General features: G+C 38.7%; 2 protein-coding genes across 2 annotated transcripts in view; both read right to left on the bottom strand.

Annotated features, from left to right (window-relative positions):
* The window catches only part of PRRG1 (proline rich and Gla domain 1), a 97,319-nt gene that overhangs the window by 7,922 nt on the left and 65,670 nt on the right, over positions 1-23,727 (bottom strand). Inside the window, exon 3 of the mRNA XM_063083319.1 lies at positions 16,977-17,137. Coding sequence (XP_062939389.1) covers positions 16,977-17,137 — 161 coding nt within the window. The remainder of the gene's footprint in view (positions 1-16,976; positions 17,138-23,727) is intronic.
* Positions 4,372-17,029, bottom strand: LOC134366837 (ferritin heavy chain-like). Its single transcript, XM_063083320.1, has 2 exons — positions 16,977-17,029; positions 4,372-5,040 (listed from the first exon to the last, which is right to left on the bottom strand). Exons 1-2 carry the CDS (start codon positions 16,985-16,987, stop codon positions 4,464-4,466), a joined length of 588 nt encoding a protein of 195 aa, XP_062939390.1. The 5' UTR covers positions 16,988-17,029; the 3' UTR covers positions 4,372-4,463.

Below are 23,727 nucleotides of genomic sequence, written 5' to 3'. Positions count from 1 at the left end.
AGTCCTAAAATACCATTAGTGACCAATATGTAATACTGACTATTTTAAAATTCATTCTTTGCTATCGTTAAGGAGGAGAAAAAGCAAGTTGCTGGATTATGCTACTATTTGAGTAAGGGGAGAGGGTATATATCCATGTGTGCTGATATCTACATATCTACATGAAACAAATGTATGTAAAGATGTATAGAAGTCTCCATAGGAAGGTTACCTTTTGGGTTTGAGCGAAGACACTTGGGAGTCTAGGGATAGGGACAGGAGGAAGGCATCATTATAAATCATTTTATGTTTTATTCCTGAAAATTGTGGATGTAGTACTTCTTCCAAAACTAAGAACAAATTCATTCATTCTCTCAGGGAAGGCAACAGGTAGAAGTAACCCTTTCTGGCATTCTGGCTATAAATTCAGGATGAGGAAGCAGCCAGTTTGAGATGCAGAGAAGATTTAGGACCCGTGTGTTTAGTGAACACGGAGGGTGAAGTCGGCCATTGAGGGCTGGATGCAACAGGGAGAGCATTAACTCTGAGTCTGAGCACCTGGAAGAGACCTGCACACACTGCCTACAAACCTAAATGCCAATTATTTTTTTTAAAAAGGGAAGGAAGATACCCATTCTACAGATCTTTTGCTTAAATAAAGTCACTTATGTAATAAAGATCACATAGAGCATGGAATTGAAATGACAGCAGAGCAGAAATGATGCAAAGACTTGTTTTGAAACCAGATGCTTCAGGCTGTATCACTCACTAGCTGTGTGGTTTTAGAAAATGACACTACACTGAACCCATTTTCTCAACTTCATTTGTAAAATTGGGATGATCCACAGCTCACAAAGTTGTTGTTAACAACACAATGTCTGGAAGGTACCTGAAATGGTACCTAGCATATAGCATACACTTACAACACTGATTATTTTAAAAATGGATAAAAAAGGTGGGTTTCATTTTGAATTAGATTTAAAAACCACCTTGTCACTGTAATCATTCTATATACGTTAGATTATCCACAGCGTACTTAAACCATAATGTCAATTGTGTTTACTTATTAAAAAGCCTGGGTGTGGGCCGGCTCCGTGGCTTGCTCGGGAGAGTGTGGTGCTGGTAGCACCGAAGCTGTGGGTTCGGATCCTATATAGGGATGGCCGGTGCACTCACTGGCTGAGCGTGGTGCAGACAACACTGTGCCGAGGGTTGTGATCCCCTTACCAATCCAAAAAAAAAAAAAAGAAACCTGGGTGACAAGGCCAGAGTATACGACTCTGGCAAAAGTATGACTGGTGTCCTGTAATTCTCTTGGCTTTTCTTCATGATTACAAGGTGGCTGTCTCTGCTCCTGGTATCACATCCTCAAACCAGCATCCCCAAAAGGATGATTACCATGAGGGCACAATACTTTCTTTTCACAAAGCTCTATTTTATCAGAAAAGTAAAATTTTCTCAGAAGACCAGGTTATTTCCATGTATTTGTTAGGCCAGAAGTCAGTCACATGGCCACCTGTAGCAGAAGGACAGACTAATAAAGCAAGCATCTTGAAAGAGGAACATGACTTCCATGACCTATGTTAGACTAATTGTGATTTATCACCAGGAACTGGGCATACTGTCACTCCCTCAAAAAATCAACATTGCCATAGTAAGGAAGGAGTGAAATGGCTGTTGGATAAGAAACCAACAGTGTCTGCCATACTTCTCTTAGCTGGAGATGCCATATTAAATCATTATCAACCTGGATTAAATTAATACAGTTCATTGCTTTCCTTTCTGCCAGGTGGTGTCTGTGGTAAGAAAACTGATAATCAAACTGCAATGAGCATACTGGAGGTATAAAGACAAATGAAATTTTTAAAATATTTGGTAGCTTTATGTAAATTCAGGTTCTGTGACAAGTTACTGTAAAACAGGTGTTGACAAACATTTTCTGTTAAGAACTAGATAGTAAATATTTTCGATGCTATAGGACATAAGGTCTTTGTCTTACATGCTAACTCTACCATTCTAGCATGGACCCAGGAACAGGCAATATGTAAACAAAAAGCCATGCATCTAATCTAATTAAACTTTATTTACAACAACAGTTGGTGGGCTGAATTCAGCTTCTAGGCCATATTTTTTCAGCCCATGTTTCTGATAAAACAAATTGATTGCCAAACCATTGATAAAATGGAATGATTAAAAGTGTGCTCATGTGTGTGTGTGTGTGTGTGTGTGTGTGTGTGTGAGAGAGAGAGAGAGAGAGAGAGAGAGAGAGAGAGAGAGAGAGAGAGAGAGAGATAAATGGAGAGGAGAGGTTTCTAAGTTTCTTTGGGTACCTGCCAACTCAATAATTGTTGTTGAAGTTACAATAAGTTTTTACTGTTTGGTCCAATATGTGCATGAAGGCATGAGAAGTTGCCTGGATGAATAAGCTGTGCATGAATAAGTTGTTTAAGTTCAAACATCAGTATTATTTTTCAGTATCCCAGATTATTCCAAACTGCGGCCATAGTTAAGAACCTGGGTGCTAAACCAACGCTTCTTGAAATTCAGTGTGCATACTTATCACCTAAGGTATTGTTAAAATGTAGATTTTTGATACTGTAGGTCTGGGGTGGGGCTTGAGATTTTGCATTTCTAACAAGCTCTCAGGTGGGATTGATGCTGCTGGTTCACAGACCACACTTTGAGCAGCAAGATGCTAGCACTGGTTTTCACTGCGTGGGATGCCTAGGTCCTGCCTCAGAGGCTGATGTATTTGGTCTGGGATGTGGCCTGGGCATAGAGAGTTTAAAAAGCTCTGCAGGTGATTATTCTAACGTGCAGCAAAGCTTGAGAACTCATATGCCCAAATGAAAGATGATTTATCAATTTTGGTTATATTATCAAAATTCTGAAAGGAAGAAAAAAACCATAGGCATACATACATGATTACCATTTACATAAGAAATCTCTTTATTGGGACATAATTTCTTTCTACTGATAGCCAAGAGACAAGATGAAATGATAACTCTTCTCCACATCTTGAAAGGAGAAACCAGAAGCCACACTAATGTCAGGATAGGATGTTTGGGGAATATACTGGAGTGGACACTGGGGGCCACAGTCTGGAATAAGGCAATGGTCAAGGTAGGACCAGCAGCTCTCTGGGTGTTTCAACACCTCAACCATCCAGTAAACATTAGGTGCCCTGGGTTCAGGGCTGGCTGTGCCATATTCTGTCTATGTTTCCTTTTAGCTGAGCTTATCCAGTCACATGACTCTAGTACCATCTATAGGATGTCTCCCATATGTATATTCCAAACCTGACATTCATTTTTCCAGCTACCTGATCAACATTTCCACCTAGATGTCTAATAAGAATCTCAGATTTTACATGACATGCCTTCTCCACCCCTCCAACTCAGATGTCCCCGCTGCAAAATGTCCCTAGGTTAATAATAGCACCACCATCAATCAACTCACCTGCTCAAGTCCAAACCCCAGTATCTAGATTAATTTTCCCATCTCACATTCCACACCTCCCATACATGAGCAAATGTTGTCAATTTATCAAAAATCTGTCTGGCACTTCTCTATGTCTTTTCATCTCCTCAGCCACCAACACAGTTCAAGGCACACCAGTCTCTCACCTGGACCAGCTACAGTGATTCCTAACTGGTCTCCATCTTCAACTCTCTCCCACCCCGAGTCATAGGCTTAACATTCAAAGGGCATTTGTTCTACTTTATAGTCAATGCCACGAATTTGACCTTCAGCCTTGACTTTATATTTTTCAGCCTTTCTATTGAGTTTTTGTTTTTTATCATGTTACTTTTTTGGAAGAAATTGTACAGTTGAAGGAAAAAACCCAAAATGGAGCTTTTGTAAGGGCAATATGCTGGAAATCACTCCCATGTCTTCCAAGAAGCCAACCTAAGGCTCAGTTCTCATTATCAATGTCACCCAGAGTGAGCCTGTCAGAGAGGTCCTCTGCCATGCCTTCTTCCAGGGCCCCCTTCTTGCTACCTAGAATCAACTAATGTTAACATTTGCATAGTTTAAAAAACAAAAGTTTTCAGGTAAAGTTGAAAATCTCTTTATATAATCCCTGCCCCATCTCATTCCCTCACATCTTCCCAAGAGATACCATGTTTTATACTTTTACCACGCACACCAGCCCACCCGCCCACACTGTGTATAAGAGAAGAACTAATGTTGCGTTTGACAGGGGCCCATGGAACACTTTTCCTCTCCCTCCGCAGAGACAGAGGGTGGGTGGAGAGAGACCCTTTAAAAGCTGCATGGGGATTTGACTTTATCCTTAAAAGGTGAGAGTTTTGCACACACGAATCAACTGGACACCTTTATTTCTTTGCAAACCAAGTAACTTTATAGAGAACAATGGCAAAACTGGAAGGAAAAACTTAAGCAAACTTCTGGAAAGGGCAACGTGCATGCCCGGCCTGGTGACCCAAGGAAGACACCGCGTGGCTGTGGGGACAGTCAGCTCAGTTCTCCTTGTCACTGTCGCTGCCCAGGGTGAGCTTGTCAAAGAGGTACTCTGCCATGCCGACCTCCGGGGCCCCCATCTTGCGCAGGATGGTGAGGTGGCCCCCCAGCTCCTTGACGGCCTTGACCTGCTCCTGCAGGCAGTGGATCTCCAGGAAGTCGCAGAGGTGTGCTTCGGCTTTGTTGGTGGCCAGGCGGTGCAGGTCCAGGAGCCTCAGGTTGACGCACTTCTCCAGGTGGACGGCAGACTCCATGGCCCTGAGGCCGCTCTCCCAGTTGTCGCGGTCGGGCTTCTTGATGTCGCGCAGGCAGATGCGGCCCCCGTGCTGGTTCTGCAGCCTCATGAGCTTCTCTGCGTGCTCGCGCTTCTCGTGCGACTGGAGCAGGAAGTAGCGGGCGAAGTGCGGGAGGGCCACGTCGGCGCGGTCGAAGTAGAAGGCCATGGACAGGTAGACGTAGGAGGCGTAGAGCTCCAGGTTGATCTGGCTGTTGACGGCGGCCTCGCAGTCCGGGTGGTAGTTCTGGCGCACCTGCGAGGGCCCGGCCATGGCAGCCATGGCTGGTGTGGGCACAGGTCTGGAATGGGACCGGAAGTGGACAGTGGTGACCTTTAGTTGGGGATTGTGGATCCGGAAGGGTGGGGATCATGCACTCAAGGAGACCAGAGGTCAGGGGTCACACGGTTGAGGGTCAGAAGCAGAGATTGGGGTGGGGGTCAAGGGTCTTGGGGGTTGGAGTCCAAGCGTTCTCAGGTCAGGGGGGATTCTAAGTGACAGGAAGTTGTCAGTGCAGTTCTTTGGGGTGAGGAGGGAGACAGGGCAGGGGCCAGAGGTCAGAGGTCCGGGGCTGCAGGGAGCAGTCAGGATTACAGGGTTTGGGGTAGGAGGGTTGAAGGTCAGGGAATCAGGGGCGGTAGGGGTGGGGCCCAAGCACTGAGTTCCATCTACAACCAGGGCGACTCTGCAAGGTCTGGCTACTGTTTTTTAATTGTGCAATAGCGTTTATAGTGTCCAAAGACTTTCTCTTGTCCTGTAATTGTTCCTTCTATAACAGCCTGTTCTCATTTTATAAGCCGATTGTCTTCCTTAAAATTCTGAGATTAAGAATTTTAAATTTTTGGTAAAGTTGTCTGTGTTTTTTGCATTTGTTTTTCCCCTCCAGAATTAGTTCTGTTCGTTCATCATGATCTCCTCTTGACTTTCTTCTAATATCTGGCAAATCCATTCATGATTGGGAATAAAGTACTCGATCTATTAGCCTAGGTAATTAGCATGGGTCTCATCTGTGGGTGTGATGCATTTCACTAACAGGCCTCTCCTGTGAATGGGAGGGCAGTTGAAGTAGAAGGTCATGGGCAGGTAGATGTAGGAGGCTAGAGCTCCAGGTTGATCTGGCTGTTGATGGTGGCTTCTCAGTCCAGGTAGTAGTTCTGGTGCACCTTCGAAGGTGCAGCATGGTTGCCATGGCAGGTGCGGGCATGACTGACAGGACAAGCAGGATGGCGAAGGGGGCGTGGGAGTGCAGAAAGCAGAGCGGGCAGCTGTGGTTGCCTCAGGTCGCTCCCAGGGCGGGTGTTGGGCAGGGGGTCTGTGAAGGAACCAGAAGTGGACAGTGACATGGGGGAAGCAGTGGGGTGGGGTTCATGCGGTCATTAAGTTGAGGGTCAGAAGCCAGGGGTGAAGGCCAAGGGTCTTGGGAGCAGGGTCAGGGGTCATAGGGGCTACAGGTGTCAGATCGGGTGGGGATCCAGGGGGGAGTAGAGGTGACAGGAAGTGGGTGGTGCAGTTCGTTTGGGGGGGGCAGGGACAGGGGTAAGGGGATAGGGGTTGGAGGGGCACACGGTCAGGGTGATGGGGAGTGTTAGTCTGGGGGGTCGAGGTTCCGGGTTGGCAGGGGTGGGGCACAAGCCCTTAATCCCATCTACAGCTACAGACTCTGCATGTCTGGCCTTTATTGAGTTTTTAATTTTGCAATAGCATTTCTAGTGTCCAAAGACTTTCTCTTGTCATGTAAATGTTTTCTTCTATAGCAGCCTGTTCTCATTTTCTAAGCCTATGATCTTAAAATTCTTAGAATATGAATTTAACTTTTTGGTGAAGTTATTTATTTCTGTATTATACTTTTTAATCATTCCATAATTAGTTCTATTTGTTTTCATGGTCTCCTCTTCAATTCTTCAAATATCCAGCAAACCTCTATCCATTCATAATTGGAATAAAGGACTCAATCGATTAGCCTCAGAAATTAGTATGGGTCTTATCTGTGGGTGTGATGTCCACTTCACTAAGAGGCCTCTCCTGTGCATGTGAAGACAGGTGTGTCAATTAGGGAGTGGTCTTCTCTTTTGGGGATACAAGAGATGGAGGATGCAAGGTGGGTTAGGAACCACCCCAGTTGCCAAAAAAAACATGTCATTTCTGACAATGGAAGACTATATAGTGTTTCTCCCTTCTAGCTTGATATGTGCTTCTGTTTTGATTCACTTCCATGTCTGCTGTGCAGTTCTACAGTTGTCTCAAACCTTGCTCTAATTTGGGTGTCTTGCCTGGTCAAGTAATTCATTATCTTTTGACTGTATTTTTGGGAGATTAAAAAGTGACAAATACATCAGTAAGCAGTGGCAAGGAGGATCAGAAGAGCAGGGCAGGGGCAGACAGACCTATTTTTCAGAGTAATTATTTAATCTCATAGTTCCCCTGCATTCTTCTGCAGTGCTTCAATTTGGTTAACTGTACTTTTTTTCCCCAATTATATTTAATTTTAAATTTTTATTTTTTTTATTAGCATTCATTATTACAAATCGTATTTTTTCTTTATGCCCTTTACCTGACCTATCACTCCCAAACCCCCTCCGTCCCTTCCCCCATTTCTAGTATCCTTAGGTTTGCTCTCTCCTTCTGAAAGTTCAACATATTTTTGTATTTTTCTTTTTTCCTTCCTTCCTTCCTTCCCTTCCTTTCTTCCTTCTCTCTTTCTGTCTCTCTCTCCTTCTGTCTTTGTTTCCTTCTTTCTTAGCACCCACTTATGAGTGAGAACATGCGGTATTTCCTTTCTTTGTCTGGTTTATTTCACTTAACATTATTTTCTCCAGACTCATTCATGTTGCTCCAAAGGGCAGAATTTAATTATTTTTAATGGCTGAGTAGTATTCCATTGTGTATACATATCACATTTTCTTTATCCAGTTGTCCATCAACGGACACTTAGGTTGGTTCTATATTTTGGCTATTGTATGAGACTGAAGCGCTACCTACTGCGCTAACGAGGCACCTGGCTTTTGTAAATAGAGCTGCAGTGAACATGGGAGTGCAGGTATCCCTTTAACATGATGATTTCCATTCCTCTGGATATATGGCCAGTAGTGGGATTGCTGGCTCATATTGTAGTATTATCTGTAGTTGTTTGAAAAACCTCCATACTGTTTTCTATAATGGCTGGGCTAATTTACAGTCATGTTGCTGCAAAGGGCAGAATTTAATTATTTTTAATGGCTGAGTAGTATTCCATTGTGTATACATATCACATTTTCTTTATCCAGTTGTCCATCAACGGACACTTAGGTTGGTTCTATATTTTGGCTATTGTATGAGACTGAAGCGCTACCTACTGCGCTAACGAGGCACCTGGCTTTTGTAAATAGAGCTGCAGTGAACATGGGAGTGCAGGTATCCCTTTAACATGATGATTTCCATTCCTCTGGATATATGGCCAGTAGTGGGATTGCTGGCTCATATTGTAGTATTATCTGTAGTTGTTTGAAAAACCTCCATACTGTTTTCTATAATGGCTGGGCTAATTTACAGTCCCACCAATAGTGTAGAAGAGTCCCCCTTTCTCTGCATCCTCACCAACATTTGTTATTCTCAGTCTTTTTAATAGCCCGTCTAACGGGGGTGAGATGATATCTCAATGTGGTTTTGATATGCATTTCTCTGGTGATTAGTGATACTGAGCATTTTTTCATGTACCTATTAACCACTTGTATGTCTTCCTTTGACAAATGTCTATTCATCTCCTTTGCCTATTTTTTAATTGGATCATTTGTTTTTTTTTTTTTTTTTACTGTATAGTTGTTTGAGTTCTTTATATATTCTGGAAAATTATTCTTTGTCGGATGTACAGTTTGCAAATATTTTCTCACATTCTGTAGGTTGTCTTTCCACTCTGTTGATTGTTTCCTTTCCTGTGCAGGCGTTTTTTAGTTTGATATAATACCATTTTTTAATATATATATTTTTTGGTTGCTTGTGCTTTGGGGTTATTATTCATAATGTCTTTCCCCAGTCCTACTTCCTGGAATGTTTCCCCTATGTTTTCCTTTAATAATTTTATGGTTTTGGGTCTTATATTTAGGTCTTTAATTTATTTTGAGTTGATTTTGGTATATGGTGAAAAGTACAGCTCCAGTTTCATTTTTCTGTATATGGATGTCCAATTTTCCCAGCACCATTAATTAAGAGGCAGTCTTTCCCCCAATGTATGGTCTTGCTGCCTTTGTCAAAGATTGGTTGGTTTTAAGTATGTGCATTGATTCCCAGGTTTTCCATTCTGTTCCATTGATCTGAGTGTCTGTTTTTGTGCCAGTACCATGCTGTTTTGGTTACAATAGCTTTGTAATATAATTTGATGTCAGGTAATGTTATGCCTCCACCTTTATTTCTTTTGCTTAGGACTGCTTTGGCTATTTGCGGTCTTTTGTTGTTCCATGTGAATGTTAGGATTGCTTTTTCCTATTTCTGTGAAGAATGTCATTTGTATTTTGATGGGGATTACACTGAATCTGTAGATTGCTTTGGGTAGAATGGACATTTTCACGATATTAATTTTTCCCTTCCAAGACTATGGTATGTCTTTCCACCTTTTTGTGTTCTCTTTAATTTCTTTCAGTAGTGTTTTGTAGTTCTCATTGTAGCAATCTTTCACATTCTTGGTTAAATTGATTCCTGTGTTTTTTGGGGTTATTTTTAGTGATTATTGTAAATGGGTTAACTTTGTTGTTGAAGTTTCTCTGTGGTTTGGTTTTCTTTTGCAAGTGTTTCAAGTTCTCTGAATTAAGCAATATGATGGCATCAGCTTTTTCTATCTTCCAAGAATTCCTGACAATTTTGGTCTGCTAATGGTACCCTTTTGTGTATATACGCAGGCAGTGGGGGAGTATTTTTTGTGTGTTTAGCCACTACCATGATTCAATTTTTTAATTTCTATAAATGCAAATCATTTCCTGAGTAGACAGTATATACACATGGTTCAAAAGCCACACAACCTTCCTCTCTGCAGGCACCCAGAAATTACTTGTTAAAATCAGGAAGAGAAAGAGAAAAAAAAAAGTAAATAGTCAAGAACAGAAGAGAAGAAACTTTAAAATATATTCCTTGGTAGCAAATTCTTCTCAAGTGCACATGGGATGTTTACCAAGACAGACCACATTTTGGACCATATGCATCTTAATTTTAAAATATTCAAATTATTCAATAGTAGAAAAGAAGAAAGATCTCAAATCATAACTCTAACCTTTTACTCTAAGGAACTAGAAAAAGAAGAACAATATAGTCCCAAATTAAGCAGAAGGAAGGGAATGATAAAGCAAGGAATAGAATAGAGTGAAACAGAAAAAGAAAGAAAAATAAAACTAAAAGCAGGGTTTTTTAAAATTAAAAATAAATCTCTAGACAGCCTTACTAGGAACAAAAGAAGACACAAATTACCAACAGCAGGACTAAGACCGAAGCCATCACTACACATGAAAAGGGAGTAATATTGCCATGACTGATTTATACTAATTATGATTAACCCCTAGAAACTGGGTATATTTTTATTCTGAAAAAATTGGGGTTCTCCCAGCAAGGAAGAGAGGATAAAATGGTTTTTAGATCAGTAAGCAACATTGTCTGCTCTCTTCATTAGTGACATAGAATAAATTAATTCAAGCAATTGCTTTCTTTTCTTCCCAGAGATGGTGGCGGTAGGGCAATCAATGATCAAACTGCCATGAGCACAGGATTCCTAAGACAATGGAAGTGAGTAGTACCAAAGTTGGTAATGTGAAGAAGGCAGTAGAGTGGTATATATTGGAAAAAATATATTTTTATGGTGAGTTAAAGAGATACTAAAATCTCTAGTAGATAATTCTGTTTCATCTAGAATTTGTCCTGAGTTTAAGTATTTAAAATAGAAAGCAGCAAAGTGGAATGGAACAGTTTTAATGAAAAACTAATATAAAATTTAATCTCAAGGGGAATTACAACTTTTATTAGTTTATCCCATTTTACATATTAGTATGCACCTACATGTCATTTAATCATTATGTCTCTTTAGTCTACCCTAGTCTGTGACAGTTTCTCAGTCTTTTTTTTTTTTCTATCACCTTGATAGTTTTGTGGAGTAGCAGATATTTTGTAGAATGTCTCTCAATTTGGATTTCTCTGTAACTTTCTCATGATTAGCCTAGAGTTATGGGTTTTGGGGAAAAATACTACAGAAGTGAAGTCCCTTTTCAGCATATCATATATACCACTTATCACTGATGATGCTAACTTTGACCACTTATTCAAGGTAGTGATTGCCAGGTTTCTCCAGTATAAAGTTACTCCAGCCTCTACCCTCCCATTCCATATACTGTTCTTTGAAAGCAGGTCTTTATGTTCAAGCCACACTCAAGGAAGGCAAAAAATTAATAAGCTCCACCTCCTGAAGCAGAGAGTATTTACATACATAATTTGGAATTTTTCTGTAGATTTTTCTCTTCCCACCCACCCATTCATTCATTTATTCATATCATTATGTACTCATGTGTATTTATTTTATACTTTGGATTATAATCCAATATTACATTATTTATTTTGTTGCTTAAATTGTTCAGCTGTTCAACTTTAGCTACTGAGAGCTCCTTGAACTTGGCCCCTGTGTCCCTTTGACATAATCCCATTCTTTGGGCTTTTTTTTTTTTTTTTTTTAGCACTTCCTTACTTTCTGGTACTACAATTTGCTTCAGCTCATCTTGTATTGTCCATGCCCCAGCCCCAGAATCAGCCATTTCTACTGAGAGTCTTAGTTTCTTTTGTTGTAGAATGGTATCTGAAACCCAGATCTGGGTACTGGGTGGAATTATGCAGGTTTGATAAGCACCCAAACTATTCTTATGCACTTTACAGTTTGAGGACAACCATTTTGGAAAGTCAAGAAAAATAAACTAGACATTATCTGTGAAGAAAAGTTCTGAAATAGTTGTTTTAAAGAATTACTCCTATTTTCTTCATGTTAGCTCAAGATTGAAAGTTCTAAAATGCAGAGAACCCTCATGGTCCCATAGAGATGAGAAGAGAAAAAATGTTAGAGATCAAATGATGATTCTTAAATAAAGTGGCTATAGTCCAGCACCTATAAACTAGAATAAAATATATTTATTGAAGTTTTTCTCTGTGCCAGGCACTATGCTAAGTGCACAACCTCAAACCTAATGCTACAGGTACAATTTCTCCCTTTTAAAAGATACAGAAATTGAGGCCTATAAAGGTAAAATGTTTGCACAAAGCAATACAGTCAGTAGGTGGCAGAGCTGAGACACCGAATTGGTCCATCTGATTCTCAAAGCAGAGGATTTGGGCATGGCATTCAGATAAATACTGCTGTTTTCCCCTCTGCTTTAGTGAGGTATAATTGACAAATAAAAATCATGTATATTTAAGGTATACAACATGTTTACATGAGCCTTTGTGTATTTGTCTCCTGTCTCTACCTGATCTCAAATAGTATGAGGGAGGAGTAGCTTATTCATTATCGTTTGTCTTGCATCTGTTACATTGTAGGAATTCAGCAGATAATATCTGAATAAATCTCACCCATTTCTACATGGTGAAAATGAGGAACAAGAAGTACAATACATTTTCTCCCGTTGTATGATTAGACTTGTGCTCCAAATTAGGTAAAGAATTACAAATAAACATTCTACTGAAAGCAGACTTCTAAATTCACACAGACTATTTGGGGATGATGAAAATATGTATGACTAAACCTGTTCTGAGTAATAATTTTAGTTAGCAAAAAGATAGTTAATAAGTAGTCTAAAAGTAGAAAGAGCATTTCAAAAGCCAATCATTTTCCTCACTGCCAACCTTAAGATGAAATTGCTGTGCAATGCTAGATCCTTCTTAACATATAACACTATTCTGAAATAGTTGTTCTGAAATAGATCAGGGATGAGGATGCTAATTTTATTACACTTATTAGACCAAAAGCCCTTTGGCACACCTTACTGTAGATGGTATGGTTTTAATAAGCAAACTGATGACAGACTAAAGAAGGGAGCAAACAATACCAACATAATAAAAAGAAAGAAATTTAAATCCACATCTATCAGCCAACTTGGGAATGAGTTCGAAATCACTTCTTCCTATGCATTACATGTACTTAGGGACCATAGCTAAGGACAAAACAGAGAAGAAATGGTACTGTCATAGAGCTAACAGTCCTGGGGGTAGAGCAGCAATTAACAAATACAACAAACAGATGTCAGATGGTGATAAGTGCTGGGAAGAATAATAATTCACAGAAGGGACAAGAGATTGCAAATGAAGGTAGGATACTTGCTCATTGAGAAAGTGAACTTGAGCAAAGACCTGAGTGGTTAGGGAGCTCAGACATATCCATCCGGAAGAGGAAAGAGCAAATACCAAAGCCATGAGGCAGGACATATGCTCTGGGTGTGTATGCGTGCGCGCGCAAGAAAGCCACAGCAAAGTGAATAAGGGGTGGAGTGTCAGAGGAGATTTGGTAAAGAAATACAGTAACTGCAGAGTGAGTGGAAATGTGGGGTGGAAACCAATTGTACCATGACTTGTGGGTGATTATGAGCACTTTGGCTTTTACTGAGGAAGATGGGCAGCTACTACACAGAAAAGACTTTAAAAGATCACTCTAGACTGCTGTTTTCAGAATCAACTATGCAGAGGGAGCCAAGAAATCATAGAGACAAGAGAGTGTTGATGGCTTAGATGTAGAGTGATAACAATAGAGAGGCTGAGGGTTTTCTAGATTCTGAATATATTTTTATTGTTAAAATCAACTATGGAAAATGGGGTGTGGGATATGAAAAAGAGAGAAGAGTCAGGAATGGCAACAAGGTTTGGGGATGAGCTAACAGATGGACAGAGTTATTGAGATTACAGACTGTGGTAAGAACAGGTTTTTTTTTTGGGGGGGGTATAAATTTGTTTATATTTAGTTTGAGAACCACATTTGATTCTAAGAGGAGATGTTGAGTAGACAGTCATACAAATCTGTAGTTCAGGGTAGCCCTCCAAGATGGAAATATAAATGTGGGAGTCACTAGCATTTCAAGCCATAAGAATAGGAAAGCTCACCAGGGGAGTGAGTATAGACAGAGCAATGAAAACTTCCAAGACATGAGGTCATTGCTGGACAGGATTATGATATTAAGAGAGTTCCTTATTTTTGTAGAGGTGTGGGCTAATGGGAATGATTCTATAGAGAGGATAAGGTGATGCTGGAAAGCACAGAGAATTTCTCAAGCAGTTCTCTCATAGTGGAAGGCATTTCTTCTACTAGCTTCAAAGATTGCTGAAATGGAACATCTGGTCTCTGCAAGCAGGAAAGGATACATAGAAGCACTGAGATGAGTAAGGGCAAGAGAGGTAGACACTAAAAACATTGTTCAACTTTAGCACCAATGATAAAACTAACTTAAGCAATAAGAGGCAAGGTAGTAGGATATACAATTAACACATAAAAATCAATAGCTTACAAATCACATATCGGACAATGGATCCACACTTAGAACAATAAAGAACTCTCAAAACTCAATAGTAAAGGAAAACAAAACATCCAATTAAAAAGTAAACAAATAACATGAAGAGAGATTTCACCTAAGAAGATACATAAATGGAAAATGGAAAATGGAAAAGCACATGAAAAGACAGTCAACATCATTAGCCATTGAGGAAATGCAAATTGAAACCACAAAGAGATATTACTACACATCTATCAGAATGGCTAAAATAAAACATACTGACAACACCAAGTGCTGACAAGTGTATGGAGAAACTGGACCACTCAGACACTGCTGGTGGGAATGTAAAATGGTAATTTATACAATGACAAATTAGTTTTGTTAGTGTCTTAAAGTACTATACATATACTTACCATGCAACCCAACAATTGTACTTTTAGGGATTTACTACAGAAAAAATGAAAATGTATGTCCACATAAGAACCTATATGCAATGTTCATAGCAGCTTTATCTGAATAGCCCAAAACTGGAAACACCACAGATGTCCCTCAATGAGCAGGTGGTTCAACAAACCATGGTACATCCACATCACAGAATACTACTCAGTAATGAAAAGGAATGAACTACTGATATACATGGCCATTTGGATGTGATTTCCTGGATGGATGGATGGATGAATGAATGAATGAATATATGGTGATACAGATTATGGTATGGATATTACAATTCTGAAACCATTCTGTATGTATTATGGGACTGAGAAAATGAGCTAATATATTGATCTTATTGAGAGCCAGGGTTCACATTGTGGAAAAACATCTCCAAGGAACATCTACATTTCATCTACAATTATAGAATGGCTGGAAGAGCCTTGAGGGGTTGGATTGCAAATGGAGATCAGGAAGATGAATTTGTTATTTTGCATATATGTATATGTACATATACAAATTTACAAGCATGTAGGGTATATATGTGTATGATTTTTTCCCCCTAGCTCTGTTGCTGAAAGGCCCAGAAATAATGATACCCTAGTAACAATGAGCACACCCTAACTCCCAGATCTTGGTTTCTAAATATTATTCCTAACCAAAAGTAACCAAATGTCCATTAACAGATGAATGTATGAAAAAAATGTGGTATATACATACAATGGAATATTATTTAACCTTAAAAAGAAGGAAATCCTGTCAGACACAACATGGATGAACCTGTTAAGTGAAATAAGCCAGGCACAGAAAGACAAATACTGCATATTCTCACTTAAACGTGGAATCTAAAAAAGTCAAACTCAAAGAAGCAGAGAGGAGAATGGTGGTTACCAGGGGCTGGGGAGATAGGGACATGGGGAGGTGATGTTCAAAGAGTATAAAGTTTCAGCTATGTGAGATAAATAAGTTCTGGATATTTACCATACAGCATAATGCCTATAGATAACAGTACCGTATTGGGTACTTAAGTTTTGCCAAGAGGGTAGATTTCATGTTAAGTGCTCTTACCATGCATGCCCAAAATAACAATAACAATAAAGGGGGTGAGAAGAAACTTTGGGCAGTGATGGATATGTTTACGGCCTTGATAGTAGTGATGGTTTCACAGGTGTATACTTATCCCCAAACTCATAGAGATGTATACATTAAATATGTACAGCATTTTATATGTTAATCATACCTCAATAAAGTGGTTTAAAAAAAGGAATATTGTTCACTGGTATAAAGTACTTTTAGAACAATAAATTTTAAACAAGTACTTACCATTCCCTTAAAGGAGAATGATAAAGTAGGGTGAAAAGTCATTCAGCGGATGCAGAAGAAAAAAGCTGGAAGAAATTAAAAGGCCAACAGTGCTTTGTGACTGTATGATGGGATTGTGGATGATGTTTTCTTTTCTGTTTTTAACCATGTGATTTAAATAAGATTTGATAACAATGAAGAACACACTTTATCAATTTATAAGCTGATTTTGCTTTTGCCATGCACACTGGAATCTAGCAATCATGCCTCTCTGAGAGTCTTTCTTGAACTTCTTCCTTTTACTCTGAGCCCCTCTCTACCTAACAAAAGCTCAAACCCCCTTTCTTTAAAACTCTTCTGCATCCGCTGCTCTTGAAGTATATTTGATGACCCTCTAGCACATCTGACATTACTTGTTTAGCTTCTAGTATTATTTTTGTGGTGCACAGGACTGGATCTTTATACAATGGCTACCTCTGGTGATGTAATTTCCAGCTGTGGAGTAGTTCTGTAGAATTACACCCCTACCTGTGCTTTCCCATCCCTACTCTCCTTGAATAGCTTGTAGTCTAGAGAGGTGAAGAGAGGTGAAGAGGAATGTTCTCAATGGAGAAGAGAGGGAGTGAGTCTGGATATGTCTTGTCTTTTGTATGAGAAGTGAAATGTTTTAAAACACTGTCAGCATTCATTAGCTTCCTCCATACTTTCTCTTTGATTAGGCAGAGTGATGATGTTATCTATAACTTTCCAGAACAAAGCTTTAAGTGAAACAAATGCTTCCCCCTTGCCAAGGTGATAAATCTTAGCTCAGCAGAGTCCTACAGAAATGAGCCCTCAAAGACAGATCAAAACACAAGGAAGTGAATGTAGCTCTCCTATCCACAGAATGTTATTAGTTAGATGCCACTTTCAGAATTCTTTACAAAAGTAATTTTTAATTGACAGCAATGCACAGAATTCTGGAATGCAGATTTCAAATATACATCAAAAATGGAGATAAATCTGTATGAATTTTTTTAATTGCCAATATACTTACAGTTTTTTCATTATTTTCAAAAGCTTCTCTTGCCTCTTCAAATGTGCAGACTTCTTCTTTGCACTCACGCTCAATGTTGCCCTGTCTTATTTCTTCAAAAAGTCCATTAGATCTTGGGTAGCGTTTTAATACTGAATTGGCTTTTTCTCCTGTGAGGAAAACTAAAAAGAGATATAATAATAAGCATAGAAATGTAATAAAAAACCCACATGGGAAGTTAATATACCAGATGAAAACTGCTAAATGCTCTTTAGAAAATATAGCCAACATCCTAAACCTTTTTTCGTGAGTCAGCAATGAAGTAACACTTATCTCCAAACCACTGCATCTGCTATCTTCCTCATCATGTGAGTATGTCCTTTCAGTAGCACTTGCCCTGGGCAGAGATAGTGACATAATTAACTATGTTACATGCAGACTTTAGCACATTCCTGCCAACCATGGGTGTTTAAATATAGCAATAATGATAGCACTACTTATACTCATTACTGTAAATGGATACCCCAAGGCATTCTGCTGTTGGACAGCAGCAACCAAATCAAAATCCAGTCTCTGGACTGTCAGTCTTTTGTCCCTCTAACTAAAAATAAATAAAAATCTAATTGACCTAATAAGTCCAGAGAACCTTTACTTGTATGAAAAAAAGAGATGACAAAACAATATCGAGAAGTTAAATTTGGCCATAATTTATCCCAAGGAAACACTAATAGTAATTTTGTTCTAAATGCACCTAAGTTAAATATAGTGTGACATTTAACACATCCAACCTATTTCACTGTCCTTCAGAAAAAGAAAATTATTCTACATGATTTACAGAGGCATGTCATATAAACATTCAAAATATACTTATAAAACCCATTAAAATAAATAAGGTAGTAGTTATATGTACACTTATGGAGGGGTTCTTTCTATTCTTATATCCCAATACATTTTAAGCTATACCTTAATTACATTTTCATAAAAGTGTCTTGCTTGTTTGGAGAGATAAATATAACGCCACCAAAATTTAATCTCTGCGAATGCAAAAAGATTAGAAAATTTACTAATCTTATAGATTTCTGACATGGGAAAAGGCACATTACAGATCTTTCAATATGTTAAAAAAAAAAAAAAAGCCTACATTTTCCAAAAAACATTTTGAAGTAAATAAAAAACAGCAAGTATTCTTTTTAAAATGACGATAGCAATAAATTGAAGTTTTACCTCATTATAGAAACGTATATTTCACTTTATAGAAGATATGGACTCATTATTTAGGATTCTTTAAAGTATCAAAACTGATAGCAGATGGATGGCAACTAACTAGGGTGAAAACCATGGTAGGCCTTCAATAAATATTTCCTTCCTTCTGTACCTCGTAAGGGAACCATCAATAAAATGAATCAGAGTCATAGAATATCATTAGAATAAAGCTCAATACAAATTGTGGTGAGTGCTGTGAAGAAAACCAAGAGTGTTGGTGACTTCGAAAGTAACAGTGGGATTTTCTAGCAGTGCTTCTCACATTTTTGCAGTATCAGAATACCCAAGAACCTATTATCACACAGATTGCTGGGCACTATCTACAGAGTTTCAGATTCCACAGGTCTGGAGTAGGGCCAAGAAACTGCATTTCTTTCTTTTTTTTTTTTTTTCAAAGATGACCTTTTAAAGATGATCTTAACCCTTAACTTGGTGTTGTTAGCACCACACTCTCCCAAGTGAGCCACAGGCCGGCCCTGAAACTGCATTTCTAATTGGTTCCCAGGCAATGCTGATACTGTCTGTCCCATTATCACAGTTTGAGAACTACCACCCTAATGCGAGATCCTTAGAAAATGTTCTGAGGAAGGTGTTTACGGAAGGCTGGGGTTAACAAAAATTAAAGAGACCACTTGACTTCTTAGGACCCTTGATATGTACTTAATACATATTTATAAGTCTCCTGAAAAGGAGCATGGTAAATGGATTTATCATATTTATTTGACTACAGCACCCTTTTCCAAGAGACATTTCACCGAATTAACAACTTCCTAGCAATTGGGTTTATTTATACCCTCTGAAATGACATACAAATCTCCTCCATACAGCAGGCCAACTAATACGTGAAGAGAGAAAGAAACTGGTTTCTTTTAGGGCTTCTCTTCTCCAGGATAAACATGTCTTGTTCCTTCATCTGTTTGTCATATAAAATGGATATGAGTCTCTGCACCATCTTTCTCTCAAAAAATACTGTGTCTATGGTGAGTGCGGTAATCTAGGAGTGGTCTGACAAGTGCAAAATTGATCAGCACTATCAGCTTTCTTGTTTTTAAATAGAACACGGATGAGGGTTCTTCAAAAAGTTCATGGAAAAATAAAATTGAAAGATAACACATTTTTCCACAAACTTTTTGAAGACCCTTGTATGTTAATGCAGTCTAAGATATCCTTGGGTTTTGGATCCTTTTTCCTGAGGATAAATGAAACATTCAACAATAATGTACCTTGAACTTTAAAAATATTCCTAATAGAAAATTATTTTCTTATATGCTATCTAAATGGAAAATTGGAGTCAAGGAAAGCAGCTAACTCCTATTACCAGAAAGTAGGCTAATTCAGAAGGATAAGCAACTGGAAGGTAATGTAGCAGAACACAGATATTCTAATCCTGGACTAATCAAATTACCAAGAGCGTTCCATAAACATCTTCTATGTATTTCTGGTACCAGGAAGCAATGTAATATAATACTGAGAACTCCAGATGGACTAAGTTAACAAGTAAATTTTATCTCACTCGCCAAATCTGGTCAATTATAAGATACCACTTGGAGTAAGAATCTGACCAGTAGGAAAGATACTATTATAGATTAGTTATGTCTGCCATATATTAGAGAGCAGAAAGTGGTGGCAGAGTATTTGCCAGTCTTCATCAAAGTAATTTGGAAATCCAGTGAACCTTGTATGATGATACCAGAATTAAAATTTTTTTCAGTGTGAAAACCAAATAAAGGAGAAGATGGCAGCTTTGACCAATAGGATGAGATCAGACTACCTTCTCTCAAAACAACGGACAGTTTCCAGGCTGCAAGGGCTGTGTTAGGACTTTTAAAACTAAAGCAGTGATGTTTGAAACTAAAGTTGATTACTTCCTTCTGCCATCTTCTCCTTAAATTGTGAGTTAACCCCACAGCTGTCAGGAATCATGTGTATGCCTTAATCGAGGATTACATAACATGTCAAGCATACAGAATGTAAATATGCTTTGGGAATACAACACTGAGGTGTTATTGAAAACACATAGTTTTCCTATTAAAGGAAAGACAGAAAAACCTTTTTCTTCAGATTCAGTTAGGAAACACTTTTACTGAAGAAAATATTTCAAATCTAAGACTGATACACAAACATATACTCTCAAAATAAGCATATTTGTTCAAAAATGTAACCACTTTTTCATAATTTCAAAATAAATAAGCTCTCACTCATACTTTCTCTTCAAAAGAAAACAATAAAAATAAATGAAATAAGAGGGCTTCTCAAGTAACTCCCTAAATTATTGAATTAAGCCAAAATATTTAGTTGTGCAATAAATTTATATTTAATGAACTGCAGGTTATTACAACTGACACTTTAATACAAAAAACCTTTAGCCAAGTGAAATCATGTCCATAAATTTGCTGAAAAACAAACAAACAAACAACAAAAAATGCAGAGGATACAACCTGAAAATTAACAGTCCACTTGGAAAAATCTCTACTCCAATTATTTAAACAGTTCTTTCATCTTGGGCCTGATTTCATTGAGGGAGTTACTATTTAAAGTTGTTAATGTTTACATTTTTTCACTTAAGAGTGAACAAAATTCTTTTTTTTTTTTTAGGACATATTACTGAACACGGACTGTGTACAATGAGTCACAAAGATGAGTAGCAGATGACCTCCACCTTCAGGGTTCTGCAGTGCAAGAGGTAACAAATATAAAAGACATACACAAAACTCTGTTGTAAGACTGAACACGATGGATGATCTTTAAGATCAGAAGGCAGGTTTATTTCTACTGGGCGTGTGTGTGTTTGGGAGTTGGGGAAGGATGTGGGAAAGAACCTCTGAAAAGTGTATTTTAGCTGGACTTTTACGGATTGGAAGGATTGGGACATGCAAAGATAGCGAAGAAAGACATCCTAAGAAAACAAAACAGTGAGTGAGGGCTTGGAATTGAATAAAGCAAGGGGCATAAACGAGGTCCAGTGAGCTGGTCAGTGAGGGCCAGAGTATAAGATTCAAAACAGGAAGAGTGGGAAATGAAGCTGGAAAGAGTGGCCAATGGCCATGTCATGGAAGCACTTCACATAGGGCTAAGATATTTGAACTATTTGGTAACCATTCAAGGTTTTAGACCAATACTTTGGGGAGAATAACCTAGAAAACTGTGTATAGATACAACAGACTTGGGGGTAGGATGAGGGGAAAATGGAAGGAAAAAGGCCAGGTAAAAGGCTACACATACAATAAACCAGGTTAAGAAATAATGAGTTTATGCATTAGAGTGGCGGCAATAGGAATGGAAAGAAGGGACAGACATGAAAGATATGGATATTGGGTGAGTTCTTTGGCCACTTCACCCACTATGCACCTTATTCCTCAGTCAAACTATATCTCACCATAGTACAAATTGGCTCTTTTGTGCCTCCATAATTTTGCATTTGATATTTCCTCGGCCTAGTGAACTCCTATTCCACTCAGGTGTAACATCCTCTACAAACCTTTCCCAGACTTAACTCTCCACTTCATTAGACAGAGCTGCTATGTACTCAGTATTTCTGTATACTTTGATTATAGCAAATAATCAAACTTTATTATAATTTTTGGTATGACTATCTGGTTCCCCCCTCAACATTATAAGCTTTTGGAGAACAGGGACCTGTCCCCTCTCCCCCACGGTGATGGAGATACAAAGGATTACTCAAAGCCCATTTCTTCTGAGCAGTGAGAAGCCCCAAAGGGGTTAATTTCCACGATCCCTCAAGAGAGAGTCATTCCTCAGAAAATTAACACCGAACTCCAGTTTGCTCTCAGTATTTATTCTTCAGGCCAGAAAGTTACAGAAAAGGAACATAGGGGGTTACAAAAAAAACAGTAAGATAATTGTCATGGCAACAATCTTTAGGTTTGGCTGCACCAAGGACATCTGCTCTTGGAGCCAGCAATTTTGCTGTGTTACAATTCTTTATCTACAACAGAGACTTTAGCCCAGGGAAAGTCTTTTGTCTTTCGTGAGCTTAACATTTCTATGTGTAATTCTAAAAAGTTAGTCTACACCTGAAACTACAGGGCCTTGGAAGCTAGGCCCTGTGAAATACATTTGCTTTATAAAAGTTAGTATCCTCCACAGGGACCATGTATTATTAATATTTTGATCCAACCTCTGTAATACCTAGTAAAGAACTTGGTACAGAACAGGATTCAGCAAGTATGGAATAAGTGAAAAGACAGAATTGGAGAGAGTTAGAGACTGAATGACTAGAATCTTGGAGGCCATAGACCATGCCTCTAATTATAAAGCAGCACTGAAAATTTAATATATTGTTATAAAATATATTTGCAACAAAGTTCCTAGGAGACAGCACTTGAATATCCTTTTTGTAATGAGAGAAACTACCTTTTGAAATTTGTAGATACTTCTATTTGTGCTTCCCTTGGGGCAGACATTTTTTGTTCTATAAGAAACATTTGATTTCCCTAGTAGTTATTCAGATGTACAGTAGCTGGACACCTACTGTTGTGGGAAGAAGGCATAGCCTGATGCTTTTAGGCTTGGCTTGGGAACTAGTATTTTGGTTCCCAAAGTGTGCAGCAAAGCCCCCTAGAGTATTGCAGCAAACTCACAGAGGATGTGCAGGATATTTTACATTTTTGAAGGGAATGCGGTGATACTCAACATCTATCAGACACCACACAAACTACTAGCTGGAGGTACTTACAGTTTAATCATTAGATACTTCTAAATTCCTTTTTTTCTTTCTTTCTTTTTTTTTTTTTTGGAAAGCTAGATGGCTAGATGTTTGGATGTGATAAAACAAGAGCCATGTGAAAAATCAATGTGAAGCAGGAAATGGGGGTGGCAGTATCAAATCTGATTCCAAGATTTGAGAAGTCATGCGGGGCCCAATAGGCACATATATCCCATTAGTACATAACTGCACGGTTATTTATGATTGAAATAAAAATATTGATTTATTTCAACTAATGCGTGTGTGTGTGTGTGTGTGTGTGTGTGTGTGTATATATTTTTTCCAAATGGCTACTATGATGTCAGGATATAGATATTTATTAAGTTGTTTGGACCTAATTACTTAATAAATGGAATTATTAGGTATTTCTTTTGGCCTACAGCTGCTATGAAAAAAATCACTGAAAACTAAGGGCACCATAACCTGAGAAAGCTTGGGAACCTCTGACCTAGGGGCTCCTCTCCCAAATCCATTTGGCACACCAAGCTTGAATGGGCTGGGAAGGTTCCTTCTGTGAGGAAGGAGATTGAGATCCCTTTTGAAGTTCAAAGTTACTGAAACCTATTAGATGGATTAATGTGGCCCTGATAAGAGTTACAGCTAGCAGGAAAAGACTACGGTGTAGTTCCCTACACCATCTAGTCACATCTCCCAGGTGTACATTATCCTAAGCTAGTCCTTCCTGAATCGTTCCATGAGCTTGCCAGGGATATGAAAACTGAAACAGCAGGGTCACTAAATAGCTGAAATATTGAGAAACCAAGCCTACTGTGCTATGGAGTA

This window comes from Cynocephalus volans, chromosome X (genome assembly GCF_027409185.1).
Source record: "Cynocephalus volans isolate mCynVol1 chromosome X, mCynVol1.pri, whole genome shotgun sequence".
Taxonomy (NCBI): domain Eukaryota; kingdom Metazoa; phylum Chordata; class Mammalia; order Dermoptera; family Cynocephalidae; genus Cynocephalus; species Cynocephalus volans.
Note: the sequence above shows the minus strand (reverse complement) of the source record. Positions and strands in the feature narration are given on the sequence as shown.